Here is a 21,304-nt window from a genome sequence, read left to right on the forward strand (position 1 = left end):
GTCTCAGGAGGTTGAGATGAAAGGAGTTATGGTTAGAGAGTAGCCTAAGCAAAAAGTCCCTAAGACCCCATCTGAACCAACATTTATGTAGAAAGCCTAAGTCAGAGTTGTAAGTCCAGGCTATCTATTCAGAATAGTACAAAAACAACACGTGCTGGAGGTATGGCTAAAGAACTTGCCTAATGAAGCCCTGAGTTCAAACCTCAAGCCTCCTACCCCAAAAAAGAAAGAAGATGGTATTTCTGCTTTTGTTTGTTTAAAAACTAGTGATCCTGATTTGTCATTTTCCCTCTTCTAGGGAACATCAGCAGGTGGAAGACAAGATAGAAAGTATAAAAAGAAACCATAGTTTAGCCTTAGGACGACAGAAGGGTTATGAAGAAGAAATCATTCACTTTAAGAAAGAACTTCGAGATCCTCAGTTTCGGGATGCTGAGGAAAAGTATCGAGAAATGATGATTATTATGAGGACAACAGAGCTTGTGAACAAGGATCTGGACATTTATTATAAAACCCTTGACCAGTAAGTATGAGCCTGGAGATTTGGTTCCTATATAGTAAACTACTAGCATAGTCACTAGAGTCATCTTCCTTTTAATGTATTCCATATATATCTTATCAATATGTCTATTAAGTTGTTAGGTTTAAAGTACATTAAGTGTGAGTACCCATATACCATCTTCCCTGAACCACCTCAGAACTTTACCATTGTCACAGACAGGAATCACTTAAAGGCTCTTTTCTTTTTGGTCCTGGGGTTTGAAACTCAGGACCTTAGCCCTGTTCCTGAGCTCTTCTGCTCAAGGATAGCACTCTACCACTTTGAGCCACAGCTGTACTTATGGTTTTCTGGTGGTAAATTGGAGGTAAGAGCCTCAATGACTTTCTTTTGTTGCCAGTCTTGGGGCTTGAAGTCTAGGTCTGGGTATCATCTCTGATCTCCTTTTTGCTTAAGGCTAGCTCTATCACTCGAGCCACAATGCTGCCACCTCTAGCTTTTTCTGTGATTATTTCAAGTGTCTCATGGGTTTTCCTGCCAGAGCTGGCTTCAAACTATGATTCTCAGAGCTCAGCCTCCTGAGTAGCTAGGGTGACAGGCATGGACCGCCCACGTCTGGTTCTTACAGGCCTTTCTTGCCAGCTTTCCAGCAGGAATTCTTGCTTTCTACTGCTTGAAAACTAAGTTTCTTACATGTGTTTTGGGTTTTGAGCTTTTAAGACATGGTATTGAATTTCTAGTATCCTAGGATGTGCCGTTTAGTAACTCTACTCTAGTTCATTTATTTGCATAGGCATATAGCATTGTACTGTGAATATGTACTAATGTATACACATTCTTCTATGGCTGGATTTTTTTTTTTTTACAAATAGAAGTTCTGACACTAGAAACATTCTTGTTCTGTCTTCTAGAGGACAGTTATAATGAGGTGACAGTATGGCCACAGGATCAGAATATGCTGCCCTTTACAGAACATTCATTTTTTTCCACATGTCATACGGTCTTACACTCCCAACAGATAAGTTTTCATTGTGAAGTCTTCCATTAACTTTGTCAGTTCCTTGGTATTTGCTAATCTAATGGATTTAAAAGTGGTAAACCGTTGTGGCTTTCATTTAGAGTCCCTCTTTTTTTGTTTAAGATTATTTTATGAAGCATATTAGTTGGTCATAGCAGTAGGGCTCACTGCTGTTTCCATATATTCATATGGTATACGCTGATCAAGTTCTTTAGCTTGTATTGTTTTCAGGTCCTATATTGGGGGTATTTGCCTCTCTGTTTCTACCTAACTTCATTGGACAGATTATCCTCCCATTCCATGAAAATGACAAAATTTCTTCATTATAGTTGAGTAATGGTACATTGTGTGCGGGCATCCACGCTACTGGCATGACTTAACTGTTACGAGTAGTGCCACAGTAACCATGGATGGGTACACTGGATATATACCTGGAAGTGTGACAGCTAGATCTTATGGTAGATTGAGTGACTGATAGATTCATTTTGGTCTTGCTTCAATTCAGGGCTTAGCCTCCTACACCATAGATCTTTTTTTTTCTTTTTCTTCCAGTTCTGGGACTTGGACTCTGGTCCTGGGCACTGTCTCTGAGCTCTTCAGTTCAAGGCTACTGCCCTATCCATAGAGCCACAGTGCTACTTCCTATTTTCTAGTGATTAATTAGAGATGAGTCTCAAGGTCTTTAGTGCCCGGGCTCGCTTTGAACTGGAATCCTCAGATCTCAGCCTCCTGAGAAGTTAGGATTAGAGGTGCTAACGACTGCACCTGGCTCTATCTTATATATCTCATCTGTCTGTCTATCCATTCGTCCATCTAGTGGCGGGGCTTGCTTGAACTAAGAGCCTGGGTTCTGTCCTTGAGCTTTTTCACTCAAAACTAGTGCTCTACCACTTTGTACCACGTGCCACCTCCATTTTTCTGGCAAATGTTCCCTTCAAACCTAGCTTCATGAGTAGCTAGGATTACAAAAAGCCACTGGTGCACTGCTGGCATTTTTTTTTTTTTGAGGATACTCACAAATTTACATCAAGCATATAAACTGATTTTTCTCTGGGAATCACAAGCAGAAGGTTCTTGATCTGTGGCTAGCTCTTGGCAAAAGCCCTGATAAGTCTATCTGAATAAATAAAGCAAAAAAGGTCATGGTTCAAGTGGTAGGTTATTTGCCTAGCCAAGTATAAGGTTTCCTCCTGCCTATGGCATATTGTTGTCAATGTGCCTCTGGGGTCTCGAGGTTAACTAAATAGAACATTACACCTGGAGCCCTCCAGCTGTCCCTGCTTACCTAGAGAGCCAGTGATAGCAGGAATGAACCAGACGAGGTCCCTCAATAAGGCAAATGCTCATCTATTTTTTTTTTCTTGCCAGTCTTAGGGCTTGAACTCAGGGCCTGAGCACTGTCCTTGGGCTTTTTCAAGGCTAGAGCTCTACCACTTGAGCGAAAGCACCACTTCTGGCTTTTTCTATGTATGTGGTACTTAGGAATTGAACCTGGGTCTTCATGCATGCTAGGCAAGCACTCTACCACTAGGTCAAACTCCCAGCCCTCGTCTACTTTTTTTTTTTTTTTAATCTATTCACCTATTCTGAGACGAGAGGCAGCATGGGGGAGCCTCCAGCGTTTGACCTGGCCTAAATGAAGACGAAAACAAGGGCAGTTGCCCAAAGGAAAGTGCCTCGGCTATCATGCTGAGCAGGAGCAGTGGGCTGGGCGGTGCTGGGGTACTTTCTAGTAGTGTAGGCTTGCTTAAGGAGCAAGTAATCAGATGGATTCTTTTAAATGAGAAGAAAAGTGGCTCAAATTTCCCCCAAACTTGAGTTTGTATCTTATTTTGGAAAACAATGAGTGTACTTCTCAAGGCTTGTTCTGTGAGCCTAAATTTTTGCCTTCTCCCCCAGAAGAAAGAGACCTGAAATTTCCCTCATTTCACCTCTTAGAATGAAGCATGCAGTCAGTGTCATGGTTGCATTCAACTGTCTATTTAAGGTAACACAGGAAACTGGTGGTGCGTTTTCAAGAAGAGCTGATTGTCATCTGCTGTTAGTAATCATCAGAAAGCATCACTCAGTGTAAATGGGCAGTGGCCAGAGACACTGGAAGATAAGAGGAAAAGATGCATCATTTAGAATGTATTACCTCACTTAGAACTCATCAATTTAAATTCAGTTGGGATGTTCTGCTTTCATTTTTTTCCAGATATGGAAACTGCTTATGAGGTCATACTTCTGTCAGTAGAGACCTGCAACCTCTAGTTTTGTAGATGGCAGCAGCTCTGGGCCCTGCATCCAGGGGGAGCTGTGGACAAGTACTTTATTCATCCTTGGCTTGCCAGTGGATAATCTATAGTTTTATTTGAGTTACATTAGGGAAAGACAGATTACAAAACCAAAAAGTAGCAAGGGACATTTTGTTTGTTTTGTTTTTTGTCAGTCATGGGACTTGAACCCAGGGCCTGGGCGCTGTTCCTGACCTCTTTAGGTCAAGACTACCGCCCTACCCCTTAAGTTACAGTACTGTTTCCATTTTTCTAGTGGTTAATTGGAGATGAGTCTCATGATCTTTAATGCTCAGGCTGGCTTTGAACCTTGATCCTCAGATCCCAGCCTCCTGAGTAGCTAAGCTAGGATTACAGGCATGAGCCACTGTGCCCGGCTGTTTTCTTTTTTTAACGTTTATCTTGCAATAGTGAACACTGCCTAATTGATTGTACAAGCTGATGCTTGAAAGAGAGTCAGCTAAAGGAAATTAGTTGAATGCTTCTAATTTTTTTTTTTTTTTACTAGTCCTTGGGCTTTCCTCAAGCTTAGGGCTCTACCACTTGAATCACGGCACCACTTCTGGCTTTTTCTATGTATATGGGACCGAGGAATCAAACCCAGGTCTCCATGCATGCTACACAGGCACTGTACTGCTAGGCCAAACTCCTAGCCCCTGGTTCTAATAGTTTTTACATGAAAAAGATGGCAACAGAAATTTGGCAGATTAAGGATTTTAATTTTTGCTAAGTAAAAGAAACAGGATACCATCCCCCTTACACACGATCACATGTGCCACCAAATGCTGGGGCAAGAGGTTCCCCAGTGTACACTGCAGGGCAGTAGGGAATGGCAGTCAATGCCAAAGTGACATCGCCAGCTTTTCAGGAACCTGTGTATTTCGAATTTGTGTCTATTTTTCAATATAAGGATGAGGATATTTTGGAGAATGCTTTTGTATCTTTACTGCTTTTTTCAACTGTGGTTTTTCATTAAGTACTTCTACTAGGAAAAAAGTTCCTATGTATTTTCTTTCCAATTAGTGTCAGTGAGATAAATTGAGACTGGGGAAATCCAGTTCAAGATTTGTTTCTTTGCGCATTCCTAATTGAGCTTCAGTTCAGATTTTGTACTAGGATAGGATATCTCATGATATTGTGATAGCATGAGAGGATAGATTTTGCACATTGATAGGGTGGCTTGAGTTCTGGAGATGGCTTATTTAGGGAAGGAAGCAAGAGCTGGCCAGATCTTCTGGAGGCGGAAGTTGTGGTGTGGTCTAGATATTCCTGTAAGCCCTGACATCTTTTTTTTCATGGCTCCATCTCAATCAAATGTTTGGTTCTATGCTAGTGGCCAGGTCCTGAGTTAGAGAAGTGGCCTTCAGAGCAGCAGGAAGATCCCTGAACTGCCACAAATGTTCCAAGAACAAGTTAGTGTACACACTAAAGAAGACAGTTTAAAAAGCCGGAAGTGGTGCTGAGGCTCAAGTGGTAGAGCTCTAGCCTTGAGAAAGTCCAAGGACAGTGCTCAGGCCCTGAGCTCAAGCCCAGGACTGGCAAAAAAAAAAAAAAAAAAAAGACAGTTTAGGTTTCCTCAGAATACTCAAAATAGGGCTTCCATATGACTTAGCAGTACCACTCTTGGATGTGTATCTGAAGGAATGTCAGGATACAATAGATAGCTGCATAGGTGAGTTTATTACAGCACTAATCATAACAGCTGTAGTACTTTATGGCTCCATACTCCATTATAAGAATACATAATGACCAGCAAAAGGCAAGGCTAGAGGTGTGGCTCAAGTAGTAAAGCACCAGCCTAGCAAAGACCTTCCTTAAGGTGGTGTTTCCTGTCGCTCTCACTGTAGGAAGTTGGCTTTCCTTTTTCACTTCTTGATACTCATGAAGACAACCCACGTTTTTCTGCACTCTTTGGAGCGTTAACTGATGCTGCCTTCCCAGAAATGACATTTGCCCATATCCACAGTCCCAAATATCTTCTGTCATTTCGCCCCCTTGGCCTGGTGTTGGAGACTGGCATCTCCACACTTCATGACTTTGCGAAGAGTCTACCTGTGGGTAGACTCCATTCCCACAGCAGCGCCTCACTCACTCCACACTCGACACCACCTGTGATGTGGTGACCTCTTTTCATTTTTTCTACAATGCCTTTACAATGTGGATCATGCCGTATTTCTCTGTGAATCTGTTCACTGAACAGGTGAAATTTAAAATTTTGTGTGTGCACCTCATTTTTAATAGATGCACACTCTGTAGATATTAACTATTCAACCACTGATAGACATTTGAGGAAGTTTTTTTTTTTTGAAGTTAGCTACTGCTGATTATGCTTCACTATGTCTTTGCACATTTATGCAGATATACCAAAAAGATAGCTTCTTAGAAATGGAGTTATGATCAGAGGCTGTGTTCATTTTTAGCATGTATTAATGTCTCAACTGCCTTCCACCATTTGTATGGGAAAGTGGCCATATCCCGTGTCTGATAACTTCCATCTTCACATTTGCCATTATGTTGCATGGAAGATACTCTCATTTGCACTTGCCTCCTTACTAGTGAGGTGAACTATCTTTCCATAGGTTAGCTGGCTGCATTTTTCTGAGAATTGCCTATCTTAAACCATTTTTCCCCTAGGTTGTCCCCACCCCCGTTTTTTGTGTGATTTGTACCACTTTTTTGGATATTAATCTTTCTCACAGACATTAACTATTTGGTTTCTCATTTAACTTTACAGGGCCGGTGGTAACTTTTTATTATATTCAAATCTTATTTATTGCAGTCAAGTCTTTTATTTATGGCTTCTCAATTCTGTGCTTTATTAAAAGGTCTCACCAACATCAGCGAATTCACAGTACTGAAAAGACCAAGAGTATATATATTGGTTGTGGAAAGCCCTTTAGTCAGTGATCATAACTTACTAAACAGAGAATTCACCTTGGTGAAAAACCTTATGAATGTAAGAAATACAGGAAATCTTGTACCTATGGCTCATACCTAACTCATGTTCAGAAAATTCATGCTAGTGAGAAGCAGTTAACCCAAAATCAGAGTGTTGATGGAAGAGTAGGTAGGAGAGAATCTCAGTACTGGTGCGCGCATGTGCACGCCCCCCCCCCCCACCACACACTCTCTCCCTCTCTCTCCAGAAAGTGTTCCCTTATTAAGATAGATGAAAAAAATATGCATTTAATGAATCCAGTATTTAATGACCCATGATCCTAGGTACTTTACTTGGGAGATGTATATTTTTATAGGATGGCTATGAATTATTTTGTACCTTGAAAATATACTTTTTAGTTCAGTAATTAATTTCTCATGAATACAATTCTGGGTAGTTTTTTTAGTATTATATAAGCTAAAAAAATTTCCGTGTATGTATGCATATTTATAGTAATTTACAAAAGTGAATTGCAGTTCATTCTCAAATATTGCCATTATGGAATTTCACAGACTGGGAAATTTTGTTCTATAACACTATTAGAATAAACAGGCTTAAAAAAAAAAAAAACTCACCAATCCTAAAATTGAGACACCTTCTGGCAGTTTCATTTTCAGCTTTATTTTTCCAGTCCTGGAACTTGAACTCAGGGCTTGGGCACTGTCCGAGGCTCTGTGCTCGAGGCTGGCACTTTATATTGCTTGAGCCACAGTGCTACTCCTGGCATTTTCTGTGTATATGGTACTGAGGAATCAAACCCAGGAGTGCTAGGGAAGTACTCTTTCTCTAAGCCACATCCCCACACTCTTTCTTGGTCAACTATTTTTTGGTACCTTTAGAATATTTTTCTTAAGCAAAAAAAAAAAAAGCGCCTATACTTTGTTGTTCTTTGGACTTTATAGTTGGGGGGGGTAGGTATATCTTGAAGGTTTAATAACACTCTCACAAAAATGTCGTAATTTAACTTTTCAATGCAAGTTATTAATTTCATTGAGTTTGCTTTGTTCATGGTAATCAGAGACGAATTTTTTTTCAGAGATCAGTTCTTATACTGAGTTAAGGACTAAATGACAATGGCTATTTTAAATGTTCACTAATATTAACTAAATTCTATCGTCATCATCCCCAAAGCCTTGCAAAACATGGCAGTTAACTCCACACCAGGAAGAACAGGGACATGTGGCCCTTAAGAGGGTGTGGCTCTTCTGGTGGGACTATGTCCAGTGGTGCTGGTCTCCACAGACCTACCCGTCCATGGCCAGCATGTACCACCCTTGCTGTTGTACCGGGATTCAGGTCCAAGACAGTGCACCCTGGTTAAGCCTGTTACACCGGGAGTTTATTCTCCACACTAAAACTAGCTTCTTGAAGCTTTAAAAAAAAAAAATAAGGATTGATTCCAAGAATATCATGCTTCATTTTTTAGGTGTTTTGTCTATTTGAACGTAGTATAAAATGTTAAGTTGAGAAAGATGTGTAAAGTGGAAAATGGAGGCTTGTTGCAATCTCATCAAGAAGAAGAATATGGTTTTTCCAGGCTCTACTAACTCAAGAATCCTTCATCTGATATGTTTATGTTGAGTCATTTCTTTTTCTCTGGCTGGTGAACCGGAAGATCATGAAATGATTCTGCAGACAGTAGCATTGCTGAGTTTCTTTATTTGTATATATCAGATAAGAGGGCAAAGATGGGAGTGAGTCCACCCCAGATCCTCCTTACAGTGAAGAGGCAGTGATGCTGGCCGACTCACCACTGGAGTGACGTTTTTTGGCTTCCTAAGGCGGCTGTAGTGTGTACGTTTAGATGCTTGAAGAATGGGGCAGGGCATTCCAGGGCCAAAAGGAAGTATGAGGAAGCTATTTTGTGATATTACATATATAATATGGACATGCATATACATATGTAAATAAGTACATATTACTTTTGTTATGAAAATACCAGTCAATGGCTTTTTTTCCCCAGAGCAATAATGAAATTTCACAGTATGAAAATGGAAGAAATCAACAAAATTATTCGTGATCTTTGGCGAAGTACCTACCGAGGACAAGGTAATTAGAAGGTGTTGGACGTGCCAGTCCCCAAAGCCCTGACACATACTCCCTTCTTACCTTGCCAGCATTAACTCCCTGAACCCCGGTATTTTCTAAGAATTCTTAGTAAAGTTTTCCTGGAAAAAAGACAGAGCTGGGACCTACAGGGCTGGAAGGTTGCGGGGTCCCCGTTGCTTCTGGCTCTGTCAGGCTCTTCCATCCACCCAGCCACAGAAAATAGAAATAGAACCTACCACTGTTGCTCTCAAGGCTATTTGACGTTTGTAACAAAATGCTGCAGAGTGTAAATGCCCTTAAAATGTTCTCTTTCAGACATTGAATACATAGAAATTCGGTCAGATGCTGATGAAAATGTGTCAGCTTCTGATAAAAGGAGGAATTACAACTACCGAGTGGTGATGCTAAAGGGAGACACAGCCTTGGACATGCGAGGACGATGCAGTGCTGGACAAAAGGTAGGTATTAATCGACCCACCTTACAAACTGAAGGACAGTGCCATACACCAAGGGCAGCCCTTGCCACTACTGCATGTGCCAAAAAGGAAGTGCAGGATGCATTCTGATTTCTGAAGTCAAGAATGGGAGAATATCGCCACAAGTAATTAACAGTGATGACACTGCTGAACATAGCTTAGCACATAAGAGTCTAGGTTGAGCCAGATGATGGCATTCCAGCCTCTTGAGTCTCACTGGTAACATACCCACTGTACAGGAAGAACTCTTGCTTGGTCCAGATACACCAGCGAGCCAGTGGCATTGGTACACCCATGGGCCTCTGCTGCCCATTGACAAAGACACAGTCACATCTGGTCAGCTGACCATGGGGCCTCTAAAGAACCCCTGTCAGATATGAAACAAAGATCATGGAGAGGGTAGTCAGAACATGAGACCTGTAACCCAGGAACAGGCTAGGTTCTTTGGCACAAAGATTTCTGGGTTAACTCTAATGATCCTGAGATAACTTCCATCCTAGATAATCATAGTCTTTAACTATGATCTCCAGATTAAAACGGCTTTCAAGCAAAAACTTAGCAAAAAGCTTCTCTCAGTGAGTGTGGTGGGCCCCTCCCTGCCCCACACTGGCTTTCGTGGAGGCCCTACGGGCTAGGAAGCAGTGCAGTTCAAAGGCAGGAAGGAGCTACCTATCCTCAGTGATGACTGGGCTTTCTGTAACCTGCCACGCTGCTCCGGGCAGCGAAGATGCCTTTCAAGCTCTGTTTAGAACTATCCCAAAAAGTTTATATTTTATCCATCCTAGTCCCTATCCTCCTTACTTTTCCCCCTTTTGGTGGTCCTGGAGATTGAATCAAAAGGACTCGCTTGCTAGGCCTGTACTCTGCCACTTGAGACACACACACCCTGCCCCACGGGGTCTTAAACCCATAGCTCAGTGTCCATACTCTCAGATAGCTTCCGCTGAATCAGGGTTAGTACTGACCATGCAGAACGCCTGATGGCATCTGTTACCTGGATTTCTTGCATGTGAGGTTAAATAAAGCCATACTTTTATGCTCATCCTGATACTTTCTCAAAAAAAAGAGAAAAGTCATTGGGTCAAACGTTTCAGCATGGAATAGAACATCATACCTGGTGCTTTGGAACCACAAAACATGAGAGAATCTCATGTTAATATCCTTTTACTTAAAGTCTTAATGTTAAGCATGCATAAAACTTAAGCATGCAAATTTTGGTACCACGGGGCGTTTTTTTTTAATGGAGTGACTACAGCCTTTTCATTGCAAATGTTTGGCCTGGAGAATACAGCTGCTGGTTCTCCTTTCTCTGGAGTGCATATGTGTATACCTCGCACAGTGATTTCCCTAACTCGAGGGACTCTGGGACATTTCTCCTCCTTTCCCTTCCAGAGATTGTGCCAGCTCTGCTGTGTCTGTTACAGCCTCTCCCCCTGCCCTTTTTTTCTTTCAGGTCTTGGCGTCACTCATCATCCGCCTAGCACTGGCAGAGACATTCTGTCTGAATTGTGGCATCCTTGCCTTGGATGAACCAACAACAAACCTTGACAGAGAAAACATTGAATCTCTTGCACATGCTCTGGTTGAGTAAGTGTCTCAACTTTGGGGGCAGTGTGTTAAGATCCAGTTCTGTGTCCTCATTCAGGAAGCCATTGGGGCTAGTTCTGTCTCATTTTTTTTTAATCATAATTCCTTGAATTCAAACTAGAAGAACAGTAGCCTAGCCCATCCTGCTGCTCCCCACGTATTAAGGAAACCTGGGGTGAGGGGTTCCCAGTTTGTTTGGGTTTCCCCAAAGCCAGAGGGCATGCATAACAGGGACAGCTGTGGGCGGTGGTATGGTTTAGTAGTATTTCTCCAGCTTCTCACACGGTAGCACACAACCACCGAAGAGTGAAGGTAAGATTGTGGGGGGAGGAGATACAGCTTTTTACCTTATGCACTGTAGTAACACACGAAAGATGCTCCACACAGTCTTGCTAGCAGAAATGGAGTTTCCTGGCTAGTTGAGCCAGGAGCACTGAGCAAAACCATGTTTTCCTTCCAGCCTGCTGGGGGACCAAGCGAGGAAGGGCTGGTGTTCTTGAAACCTTAAGTGCATCCAGCTAATAAATAAGTGGTTTAAAAGTCGGGTTTCATTCTCATAACTGGTTACCTCAGCGTAAAGATAATGAGCAAAAACGCTCCCAGTCCACCCACTCAGGTCCCCCATGTGTCACAGCACTGATGCATTTAGTGACTAGCGGTGCAGAATTCTAAGTAGAGCCAGCTCTAAAGAAAGCAGTGTTATTCCCCTAGCTGTTGTTTGTCTTCTAACAGTGGGCAGAAACTGAGGCAGAGAAGCAGTTTAGGTATTCCTAGAGTGTGTGCCTGTTTTGTAAGAACAACTTCGTGGTCTGGAGAAACTGGTCCAATTTCTGACCAGGTTCTTATTCCTTTATAGCGAGCCTGGGTGGAAGCGTTTCCAGTGTTCCTTCCTAATAATGTTCTAAATATACTGTTTCAGGATAATAAAAAGTCGCTCACAGCAGCGGAACTTCCAGCTTCTGGTCATCACTCATGATGAAGATTTTGTGGAACTCTTGGGACGTTCTGAATATGTGGAGAAATTCTACAGGATTAAGAAGAATATTGATCAGTGCTCAGAGATTGTGAAATGCTGTGTTAGCTCCCTGGGGTCTTATGTTCATTAGCAAATAGCTTCTGATGTCAATGGAGCCAGTAATAATTATATATATTTTTTGGGGGGGGGGTGAGTTGTGGAGCTTGAACTCTGGGCCTGGGCACTGGCCCTGAGCTCTTCAGTACTCTACCACTTAAGCCACAGTGTCACTTCCCGTTTTCTAGTGATTAATCAGAAATAAGTGTCTCACTAGAAAACGGGAAGTGGTGCTGTGGCTTAAGAGTCTCACGTTCTTCAGTGCCTGGGCTGGCTTTAAACCGTGATCCTCACATCTCAGCCTCCTAAGTAGCTAGAACTACAGGCAGGCATGAGCCACCATGCCCAGCTCACAAACACATTATTTTAGCAGGAACCTTGTGTCAGGGTTCTACCATAGGGAAGTGATTTCATGTGAAATGGAACAGATTCTCCAGACAGTCTTATCAAACCTTCCCTGAGACAAAAGGAATAAGTGACTTCATTGCTCTGGTCAATGTAATGTGTTTTCAAATAAAACACACTCGAATTTGTTTTCTCGCAAATAGCTGAGTTACCTGAAGATGCTAGAAAAGCTAAGTGTCCATGCACTCAACTTTTCTGGACCCTGGTTTCCCCAAGTAAAACTTAAAGCAGTTGATGGGATCTTTAAATGAACATCATTCCTCTGCCACTCAGTCAGCCAACCTGGCTCCCTAAACTTCCCTCTGTCCTAATGTGTCCACCTTCATACGCTCCTGTGGGTCAGCTCAGCCTCCATCCCTGTGGTTTTCCACATGGAGTCAGGGTGGCTCATCTTCACAGATGCTAATTCCAGTAAAGCCCAGTAAATGGTTCCTGGAGTTTTCAGCCAAGATCCTAAAACCTGCATTGAAATGGAATTTGAAAGTGAGTTGTCAGCTTCCTATATAAGAATTTCTCAGCAACTTAAATGTTACTGCCCTGAAAGAACTGAGGAAGCCATAACTGATGATTTTGGTGCATTCCAAACACTAATTTCAAAGGTGTGGGTGACATCGTTATCCAAAGATGACCTCACCTGACTTCTTGGATGGTGGTCTTCCGCCATGCCTTGGTCTGGCCTTGGCTGGAGCCAAGGCAACTCCACGCCCTCTCCACTGAGCTAGTGTGTCTTCACACTTCACCCCTAGAAACATCAACCCAGAAACACTGAGCCCAGCACAAATGCAATCCATTCACTGGACCCCTGGCCCAGCGCTGAGACATAGATGGTACAGAATGGTATGCGGAAGCTTCCCTCAAACTCACCGGGGCACGTCATGTTCTACAGGACTCTGGGCATTCACACACAGGGAAGGACGACACTCTCGGGGAACACAAAGGCACAATGCCTCTGTGCCTCTGACAGTACAAAATACCAGAATGAACTCGGGGAAATGAAAACATTTTTCTACTCTTCACCCCCAAAAGACATAGAAAAGTGGGGGAAAAAAAGAGGGACAGGGTGAACAAATGCAGAAGTGCTCAAACACTGAAAATGAACTATATATAAACTTGAATGGGTGGGGGATAGAAGGGGAAAACTAGTAGACAGTAAGAGAAGGGGTGAAAATGTCCAAAAAGAAGTATCATTCCAGCTGGGCAGGCGAGCTGACTCGAGTCTGCAATCCTAGCTACTCAGGAGGCAGAGATCTGAGGATCGAGGTTCAAGGCCAGCCCAGGAACAAAAGGCCCTGAGACTCTATCTCCAATTAACCTCTAGAAAATGGGAAGTGGGGCTTGGCTCAAGGATAGGGCAGTAGTCTTGAGCTGAAGAGCTCAGGGACAGTGCCCAGGCCCAGAGTTCAAGTCCTATGACTTGCCAAAAAAAAAAAATTCCAGCAGCGTGAGTGGTGGCTCACATCTGTAATCTTAGCTACTCAAGAGGCTGAGATCTGAGGATCAAGGTACAAAGCCAGCCTCTCTGTATATCATCTTTTTACAACTTTAAGATTTCCTCTCACCTCCTTCCTTTAACAAAAGATTTTTTACTTCATATTTAAATATGTACTTCATTCACATGGCAATAACAAATGCTGACAGTGATGTGAGGAAGAAGGAATCCTACTGCACTGTTGGTAGAAATGTAAATCAGTATAAGCACACTGGATTGCACTTTAGAGGTTCCTCCAGAACTGAAACAGATCTTCCCTATGACCCACCCATACCAATCCTGGGCACCTACTCTGAACATTACGAGCCAGGAGCTGCGAGTCTGGCCTCATAGTAGAGTGTTTGCATTAAGACCTGGGTTTAATTCCTCAGTACGACATACATAGAAAAAGCTGGAAGTGGTGCTGTGGCTCAAATGGCAGAGCTTTATCCTTGAGAAAGCCCAAGGACAGTGCTCAGGACTGGCAAAAAAAAAAAAAAATTACAAGCCAGGATTATAAGGACATACATTCACATTTGTTGCTGTGCTATTTTTAATAGACAAGTTATGGAAACAATCCAGATGCCCTACAATAAATGAGTGGATCAAAAAAATGTGACACCTATGCCCATGGAACTTTACTCAGAATATGTCATTTGCAGGGAAACGAATGGACCTAAAATGACTCATGTTGGGCTGGGAGTTTGGCCTAGTGGTTAAAGTGCTTGCCTACCATGCAGGAAGACCCGGGTTCAATTCCTTGGTACCACATACATACAAAAAAAAAAAGCCGGAAGTGGTGCTGAGGCTCAAGTGGTAGAGCTCTAGCCTTGAGAAAGTCCAAGGACAGCGCTGAGGCCTTGAGCTCAAGCCCAGGACTGGCAAAAAAAAAAAAAAAGGGGGGGGGGTCATGTGGATATACATCCCTGGGAGGTAGTGTGATCGCACAGGTCACATGACCTCCTAAAAAAAAAGACTCATGTTAAGTGAAGCCAAGCTCAGAAACCGTGCAAGTTTTCTCATATTTGGAAGCTAGACATAACGTACACAGGGACCAATGGATTCATGGACACACTGATTGAAGGAGAGTACTTCAAGGAATCCAAAGGCGTATGAAAACTATTTGGGGGAGGGTAGGGGGAGACAACAGACTAGGACTGACCAGAGGAAGGAAGAGTGAGCAAAAGCAGTCACGGTGTTCAATATACAGTCTGTGAAAAATGAACGAAGCAACTTATAGGCAGTGCTGGGAGAGGAACATGGAAGAAGGGTGACACGTCCAAGAAGCATTACTCATGAGCTGACCTACAGAAGTAACCTCTACACAACCAGTCAACACACCTGAACATAGAGGGAGGGGTTTGGAGGGGCACACTTGAAGTGGTAGAACCTTGCCTAGCATGTATGAGGTTCTGGGGTTCACTTCCCAGCCCTATCAGAGACAAAAGATGGAAGAGAGATATAAATCAAAAACTCCCTCAAAGGAAAGAACAGAAGATGGACACATCTGTAATCCTAATTAATCTAGGGGGAACTAATCTCAAGCAGCTGAGATCTACAGATCTGCAGTTCAAAGCCAGCCTGAGCAATGACATTTGTGGGACTCATCTCCAATGAACTATCAGAAAGCCAGAATACAGCTGTTGCTCAACAGGCAGAGGGCAAGTCTTCAATTAAAAAAAAAAAAAAAAAAACACCTATGGGGACCCCCCCCCCCCCAAGAAAAAAAGCCAGGCTGGAAATGTGGCGTGGTGGTAAAGTGCTTGCCTAGCATGCATGAAGCTCTAGCTTCTATTACTCAGTGCCACATACACAGAAAAAGCCAAATGTGACTCTGGCTCCAGTGGTAAAGCAGCTAGGGGACACAGTGCCCAGGCCCAGAGTTCAAGCTCCAGGACTGGCAAAAACAAAAATAAAAAATCCCAGGTCAAGTGCAATTTCTAGACAACTTGTAAAGAATAACACCACACCTTTCCAATGCTTCCTGAAGAAAACAGAAAAGGAAGGAACATTATCTAACTCATCCAACTCCTCCTGTAAGGTAATATTACACTAAAAACCAAGACGGACACAGTAGGAAACTCCAGAGCATCATCTCTTACAAAAACATGCTAGCAGCAGGGAGTGTGGCCTAGTGGTAGAGTGCTTGCCTAGCATACACGAAGACCCAGTTCAATTCCTTGGTACCGCGTACATAGAAAAAAAGCTGGAAGTGGTGCTGTGGCTCAAGTGATAGAGCTCTAGCCTTGAGAAAGTCCAAGGACAGTTCAAGCCCCAGGACTGGGGGGGTGGGGAACATGCTAGCAAAATAGTAAGGCAAGTCAAGCAATATAGTAAAAAGTATTACAGACAACAACCAACAAAAACTAAACTAGACTTCATCAACGTTTTCATTTGTTTTAGCCAGGCCCTGGTGGCTCATGCCTATAATCTTAGCTAATCAGCACCCTGATATCGGAGGATCGTAGCTTGAAGCCAGCAGAGCAAGCAAAGCCCATGAGACTTATCTCCAATTATTTTATCTCCAATTAGCCACCAAAAAGTCTGAAGTTAAAGCTACTGCTCAAGAGGTAGAGAACTAGTCTTGAGGAAAAAAAAGGTATAGCTCCCAGCCCGATTCCAAGCCCCAGTATTGACACCAAGAAATAAAAATCATACACTGTGCATCAGAGGACCCAGTGAATGGAGTAGAAAGGCAGCCTTTAGTATAAGGAGAAGTAGCTGGGCACTGAGCTATTCAGGAGGCTGTAATTTGAGGATCATGGTTGGAAGCCAGGCTGAGTCTGAGACTAATTTCCAATAAACTACTCAGAAAAAGCCAGAAGTGGTACTGTGGCTCAAGTAGAAGAGTGTTAGCCTAGAGCATAAAGAGGTTCAGGGACAGTGCCCAGGCACAGAGCTCAAGCCCAGGATTGGGGAGAAAAGTAGGGAGAAATATTTAGAAATATCTGCAAACCAGGCCAGGCAGGAGTTTGGCCTAGTAGTAGAGTGCTTGCCTAGCATGCATGAAGCCTTGGGTTTGATTCCTTGGCTGGAAGTGCTGCTGTGGCTCAAGCTATAGAGCTCTAGCCTTGAGAAAGCCCAAGGAGAGTGCTCAGGCCCCAAGTTCAAGCCTCAGGCAGGAGGCTTGGTCTGCTACTGTTCTTCAAAAACATCATAAGACATGCTGGGCGTGGTGGCTCACTCCTATAATCCTAGCTACTGAGGAGGCTGAGATCTGAGGACTGAGGTTCAAAGCCAGCCCGGGCACCTCCAATTAACCACTAGAAAACTGGAAGTGGCACTCAATAACCTTGAGCTCAAGAGCTCAGGTACAACACCCAGGCCCAGAGTGAAAGCCCCATGACCGAAAAAAACAAAAACAAAAAAACTAAGACACTTAGAACACAGTTTTTGAATAGAATTACCATAAAAATGTATCAATTCCACTTCTGCAATATACCCAAAGCGATGAGCCATTGGGTCTGTAAGATGTATGCATATATACATACGTCCTTCCAAGTAGCAGTGCTCTTTGCAGAAGGAGCCCACGAATCCATGATGGACACACAGGCACTGCACATACATAAAAGGGAATGCTAGACTGAAAAGGAGAGGACTCTAACCTGTGCCACAACATGAGAATACCATGCTAAAAAAAAGCCATCAAGTCACAGGGGAAAAATACTGTACCTTTAAAAATCAGGTACCTACAGCTGTCAAATTCAGAAACCAAGGAAAAAGAGAGCTGGCTCCTCAAGGGCTGAGGAAAAGACGGGGATTCGCTCGTGGATACGTGTTAATTTGGGTTTCAGAGGATGGGAAGAATAGCCAGCCAGGTGCTGATGGCTCATGGCTGTCATCTTAGCCACTCGGGAGGCTGAGATCCGAGGACTGTGGCGCAAAGCCAGCCTAGACAGGAAAGTCCTTGAGACTCACCTCCAGTGAACCACCAGGACACTGCAAGTGGCAGAGCACGAGCACTGAGCTGAAGAGCTCAGGGACAGGGCGCTGGTCCAGAGTTCAAGCCCCCAAACTGGAAGAAGAAAGAAGAAACAAGAAAGGAGGAAAAGAAAAAGAAGAGAGAAGAAGAGGAGACAAGAAAGAAGAAAAGAAAGGAGGCAGGGAGGAAGGAAGGAGGCAGGGAGGGAGGAAGAAAAGAGGGAGGAAAAAAGGAGAGAAGGAGGGAGGAAGAAAGGGAGGGAGGAAGAAAGTAGGTGGGGGGAAGAAAGGGAAAGAAGGAGGAAGAAAGGGAGGAAGGAAGGGAGGGAGGAAGAAAGGAGGAGGAAGGAATGAAGGAGAAGGAAGGAAGGAGGGGGAGGGAAGGAGGAAGGAAGGAGGAAGGAAGGAGGAGGGAAGGAGGAGGGAAGGAAGGAGGGAAGGAAGGAAGGAGGGAGGGAAGGAAGGAAGGAAGGAAGGAAGGAAGGAAGGAAGGAAGGAAGGAAGGAAGGAAGGGGAGGAAGGAAGGGGAGGAAGGAAGAGTGAGTGTACTAAGCCCAGTGCTAGTGGTTCATGCCTATAGTTGACCTAGCTAGCTACTCAGGAGGCCAAGATCCGAGGATCATAGTCCTCGTGAGACTCCCGTGTCCAGTTAACCATCGAAAAGCCAGAAATGCAGCTGTGCAGCTGTGGCTCAAGTAGGAGAGCACCAGCTGTCAGCAGGGGGGAAAACCTGCACAGACACAAAAAAACTTTTTTAAAGGAAGGTTAATTAAAGTTAGACAAAAGAATGTAAGACAAGTTGAAGTAATCCTAATGAAATGAGCAAAGGCAGAACAAACTGACAGCAATGCAGGTTCACCTGACATGGAAGGGAAACTCGGTGGGGAAAGAAAAATGCAAAATCAAAAATAGGAGAGCCGGGTTCAGTGGCTCACATGAGTAATCCTAGCTACTCAGGAGGCTGAGATCTGAAGATCGCAGTTCAAAGCCAGCCTGGGCACTAAAGACTATGAGACTCTTACTCCAATTAACCTGTAGAAAACAGGAAGTGAGGCTGTGGCTCTATGGGTAGGGCAGGAGCTTTGAGCTGAAGAGCTCAGGGACAGTGTCCAGGCCCAGAACCAAGCCCCATGACCCACAAGAAAAGAAAAAAAAAGAGGAGGTAGAGCATTGGCCTAGCACATATGAAGCCTTGGATTCGATCCCTAGAAATAATAAATAGCCAGGCACTGGTGGCTCACACTTGTAATCCTAGCTACGCAGGAGCCTGAGACGTGAGGATCACAGTTCAAAGTCAGCCCAGGCAGAAAAGTCGATGAGCCTTATCTCCAATTTACCATGAAAAAGCCAGAAGTAGAGCAGTGTGGACTGAAGTGGCAGATCAGCAGCCCTGAGCTATAAAGCTAAGGGGAAGAGGGCACCTAGGCCCTGAGTTCAAGCTCCAGGGCCAGCACAAAAATAAATGTGTAGAGCAGTTAACAAAAATGAACATCATATGCAGAAGGAAATAAAGATTATGTGTGGAGAGAAAGCAAAAGAACTACGAGTAAAATTCTTAAGACTGGTAAGAGAAAGTAGTCCACCAAAGAAGAAATATGGTATTAACAGCACACTCACACACATACTCTCCAAGGATAAAATTACTCTTGGGATAAAAGGAGATATGGAAATATAGTAGGAGACAGATACATTGTAAATGAAAATTAGGAGAGAAAAGCAAACTAGAAGACCTAAGACATGTTAAGTTTAAAACTTGTAAGAACTGCTAGCCTGGCATGCATGAAGCCCTGGGTTTGATTTCTTAGTACCACATCCAGAGAAAAAGCCAGAAGTGGTGCTGTGGCTCCAGTGATAGAGTGCTAGCACAGTGCCCAGACCCAGAGTCCAAGCCCAGGACTGGCAATAAACAAACAATGCAGAAAGAACTGGAGGCATGGCTCAAGTAGCAGAAGCAAGAAGCCCAAGTTCAATCATCATAGCAACAAAAAGGTGGGGGGGGGGGCAGGAGCCAGTGGCTCACCTATAATCTTAGCTCAGGAGACAAATCTGAGAATCACAGTTTGAAGCTAGCCTACTCAGGAAATATATCTGTGAAACTCTTATCTCCAACTAGTCACCAAAAAGCTGCAAGTGTAGGTGTGGCTCAAGTGGTAGAACATGAGCCCTGGGCAAAAAAAGCCGAGTGTGGCCTAGTGGTGGTAGAGCACTTGCTTAGCATACACCAAGCCCTGGGTTCGATTCCTCAGGACCACATACACAGAAAAAGTCGAAAGTGGTGCTGTGGCTCATGTGGCAGCTAGCCTTGAGAAAGCTCAAGGGCAGTACCTGAGCCCTGAGCTCAAGCTCCAGGACTGAGGGGAAGAAAAAAAAAAAAAAGGAAGAAAGAAAAAAAACTAAGGGACAGTGTCAGGTCCCATGTTCAAACCCTAGTACTTGACCAAGAAAATTTAAAAAGGAAAGCCATCAGAGAATATGTTTAACCTAATTTAAACAGTACACAGTAACACTGCAAGCCAGGCACAACGGCTCATGCCTGGAATCCTAGCTACTCAGGAGGCTGAGATCTGAGGATCATGGTTCAAAGCCAGCCTTGGTACTAAAGAATGAGAAACTATCTCCACTTAATCACTAAAAAAATGGGAAGTGGGGCTGTGGCTCTAGAGGTAGGGAGGAAGCCTGAAGCTGAAGAGCTCAGGGACAATGCCCAGGTCCAGGAGTAGGGGTAGGGTGGCAGCCTTGAGCTGAAGAGCTCAGGGACAATGGCCAGGCCCAGAGTTCAAGCCTCATGACCCATAACAACACTGCACAATATATGCATGCATATATTATGTATGAGAATTCACACATATGGTAGTGTATAATACTGTACGGAACCCCATTAATACATGAACCCTTTATGTTTTATGGATTCATTTAAAGTATTAAAAAAAATAATAGCTTCTGGGAGTTTGGCCTAGTGGCAGAGTGCTTGCCTGGCATGCACGAAGACCTAGGTTCGATTCCTCGGTACCACATACATAGAAAAAAGCCGGAATGGTGCTGAGGCTCAAGTGGTAGAGTGCTAGCCTTGAGAAAGTCCAAGGACAGTGCTCAGGCCCTGAGCCCAAGCCCAGAACTGGCAAAAATAAAAATAAAAAATAAAAAATAATAATAATAGCTATTGAAGGAGGTGTTTCCCTGAGAAACGGTAAGATCTGGGATCAAAACCAGGAAAAGTCAGCTCGGGTCTGAAATTCTAGCTATCCAAGAGGCTGAGATCTGAGGATCACCGATCAAAGCCAGCCCCAGCACAAAAGTCCATGAGACACCAATTATCCACCAGAAAACCAGAAATGGCATTGTGGCTCAGGTGGTAGAGTAACAGCCTTGAACTGAAGAGCTCAGGGACAAGGCTCAGGCCAAGTTCAAGCCCCACAACCAACTAAACAAAAGAAAGGCACCAAAGAAATACAGGGAATTCCCAGGGCAATGGTGACAGGAGACCTGGGTGACAGACTTGAAGAGGATCAGAGGCGCCAGGGAGACTTTGCAGGTAGAGGAATCTCAGCATGCTTGTTTGAACTCAATCCCTTGAAAGGAATTTATACACCTGTTG

At 43.7% G+C, this 21,304-nt stretch overlaps 1 protein-coding gene and 1 long non-coding RNA gene across 6 annotated transcripts in view; one reads left to right on the forward strand and one right to left on the reverse strand.

Moving 5' to 3' along the window:
* The window catches only part of Rad50 (RAD50 double strand break repair protein), a 49,725-nt gene extending 37,265 nt beyond the window's left edge, over window positions 1-12,460 (forward strand). Inside the window, exons 21-25 of the mRNA XM_090320776.1 lie at window positions 299-523; window positions 8,695-8,780; window positions 9,096-9,238; window positions 10,710-10,843; window positions 11,763-12,460. Of these exons, the coding sequence (XP_090176902.1) occupies window positions 299-523; window positions 8,695-8,780; window positions 9,096-9,238; window positions 10,710-10,843; window positions 11,763-11,949 (775 nt within the window). The 3' untranslated portion in view covers window positions 11,950-12,460. The remainder of the gene's footprint in view (window positions 1-298; window positions 524-8,694; window positions 8,781-9,095; window positions 9,239-10,709; window positions 10,844-11,762) is intronic.
* Window positions 1-21,304, reverse strand: part of LOC150044848 (uncharacterized) — a 51,492-nt gene that overhangs the window by 29,066 nt on the left and 1,122 nt on the right. The window contains exons 2-5 of one of the 5 annotated variants that reach the window (XR_016533034.1): window positions 12,955-13,062; window positions 12,641-12,780; window positions 11,783-11,867; window positions 3,476-3,611 (exon numbers count right to left, since the gene is read on the reverse strand). This is a non-coding gene — a long non-coding RNA (uncharacterized LOC150044848). Of the gene's footprint in view, window positions 1-3,448; window positions 3,612-11,782; window positions 12,781-12,954; window positions 13,150-21,304 lie in introns of those variants that run through there. The other 4 variants (XR_016533033.1, XR_016533031.1, XR_016533030.1 and 1 more) reach the window with 4 other exon arrangements.

The sequence above is a fragment of the Megascapheus bottae genome, chromosome 29 (genome assembly GCF_031878675.1).
Source record: "Megascapheus bottae isolate mThoBot1 chromosome 29, mThoBot2.hap1, whole genome shotgun sequence".
NCBI classification, from domain to species: domain Eukaryota; kingdom Metazoa; phylum Chordata; class Mammalia; order Rodentia; family Geomyidae; genus Megascapheus; species Megascapheus bottae.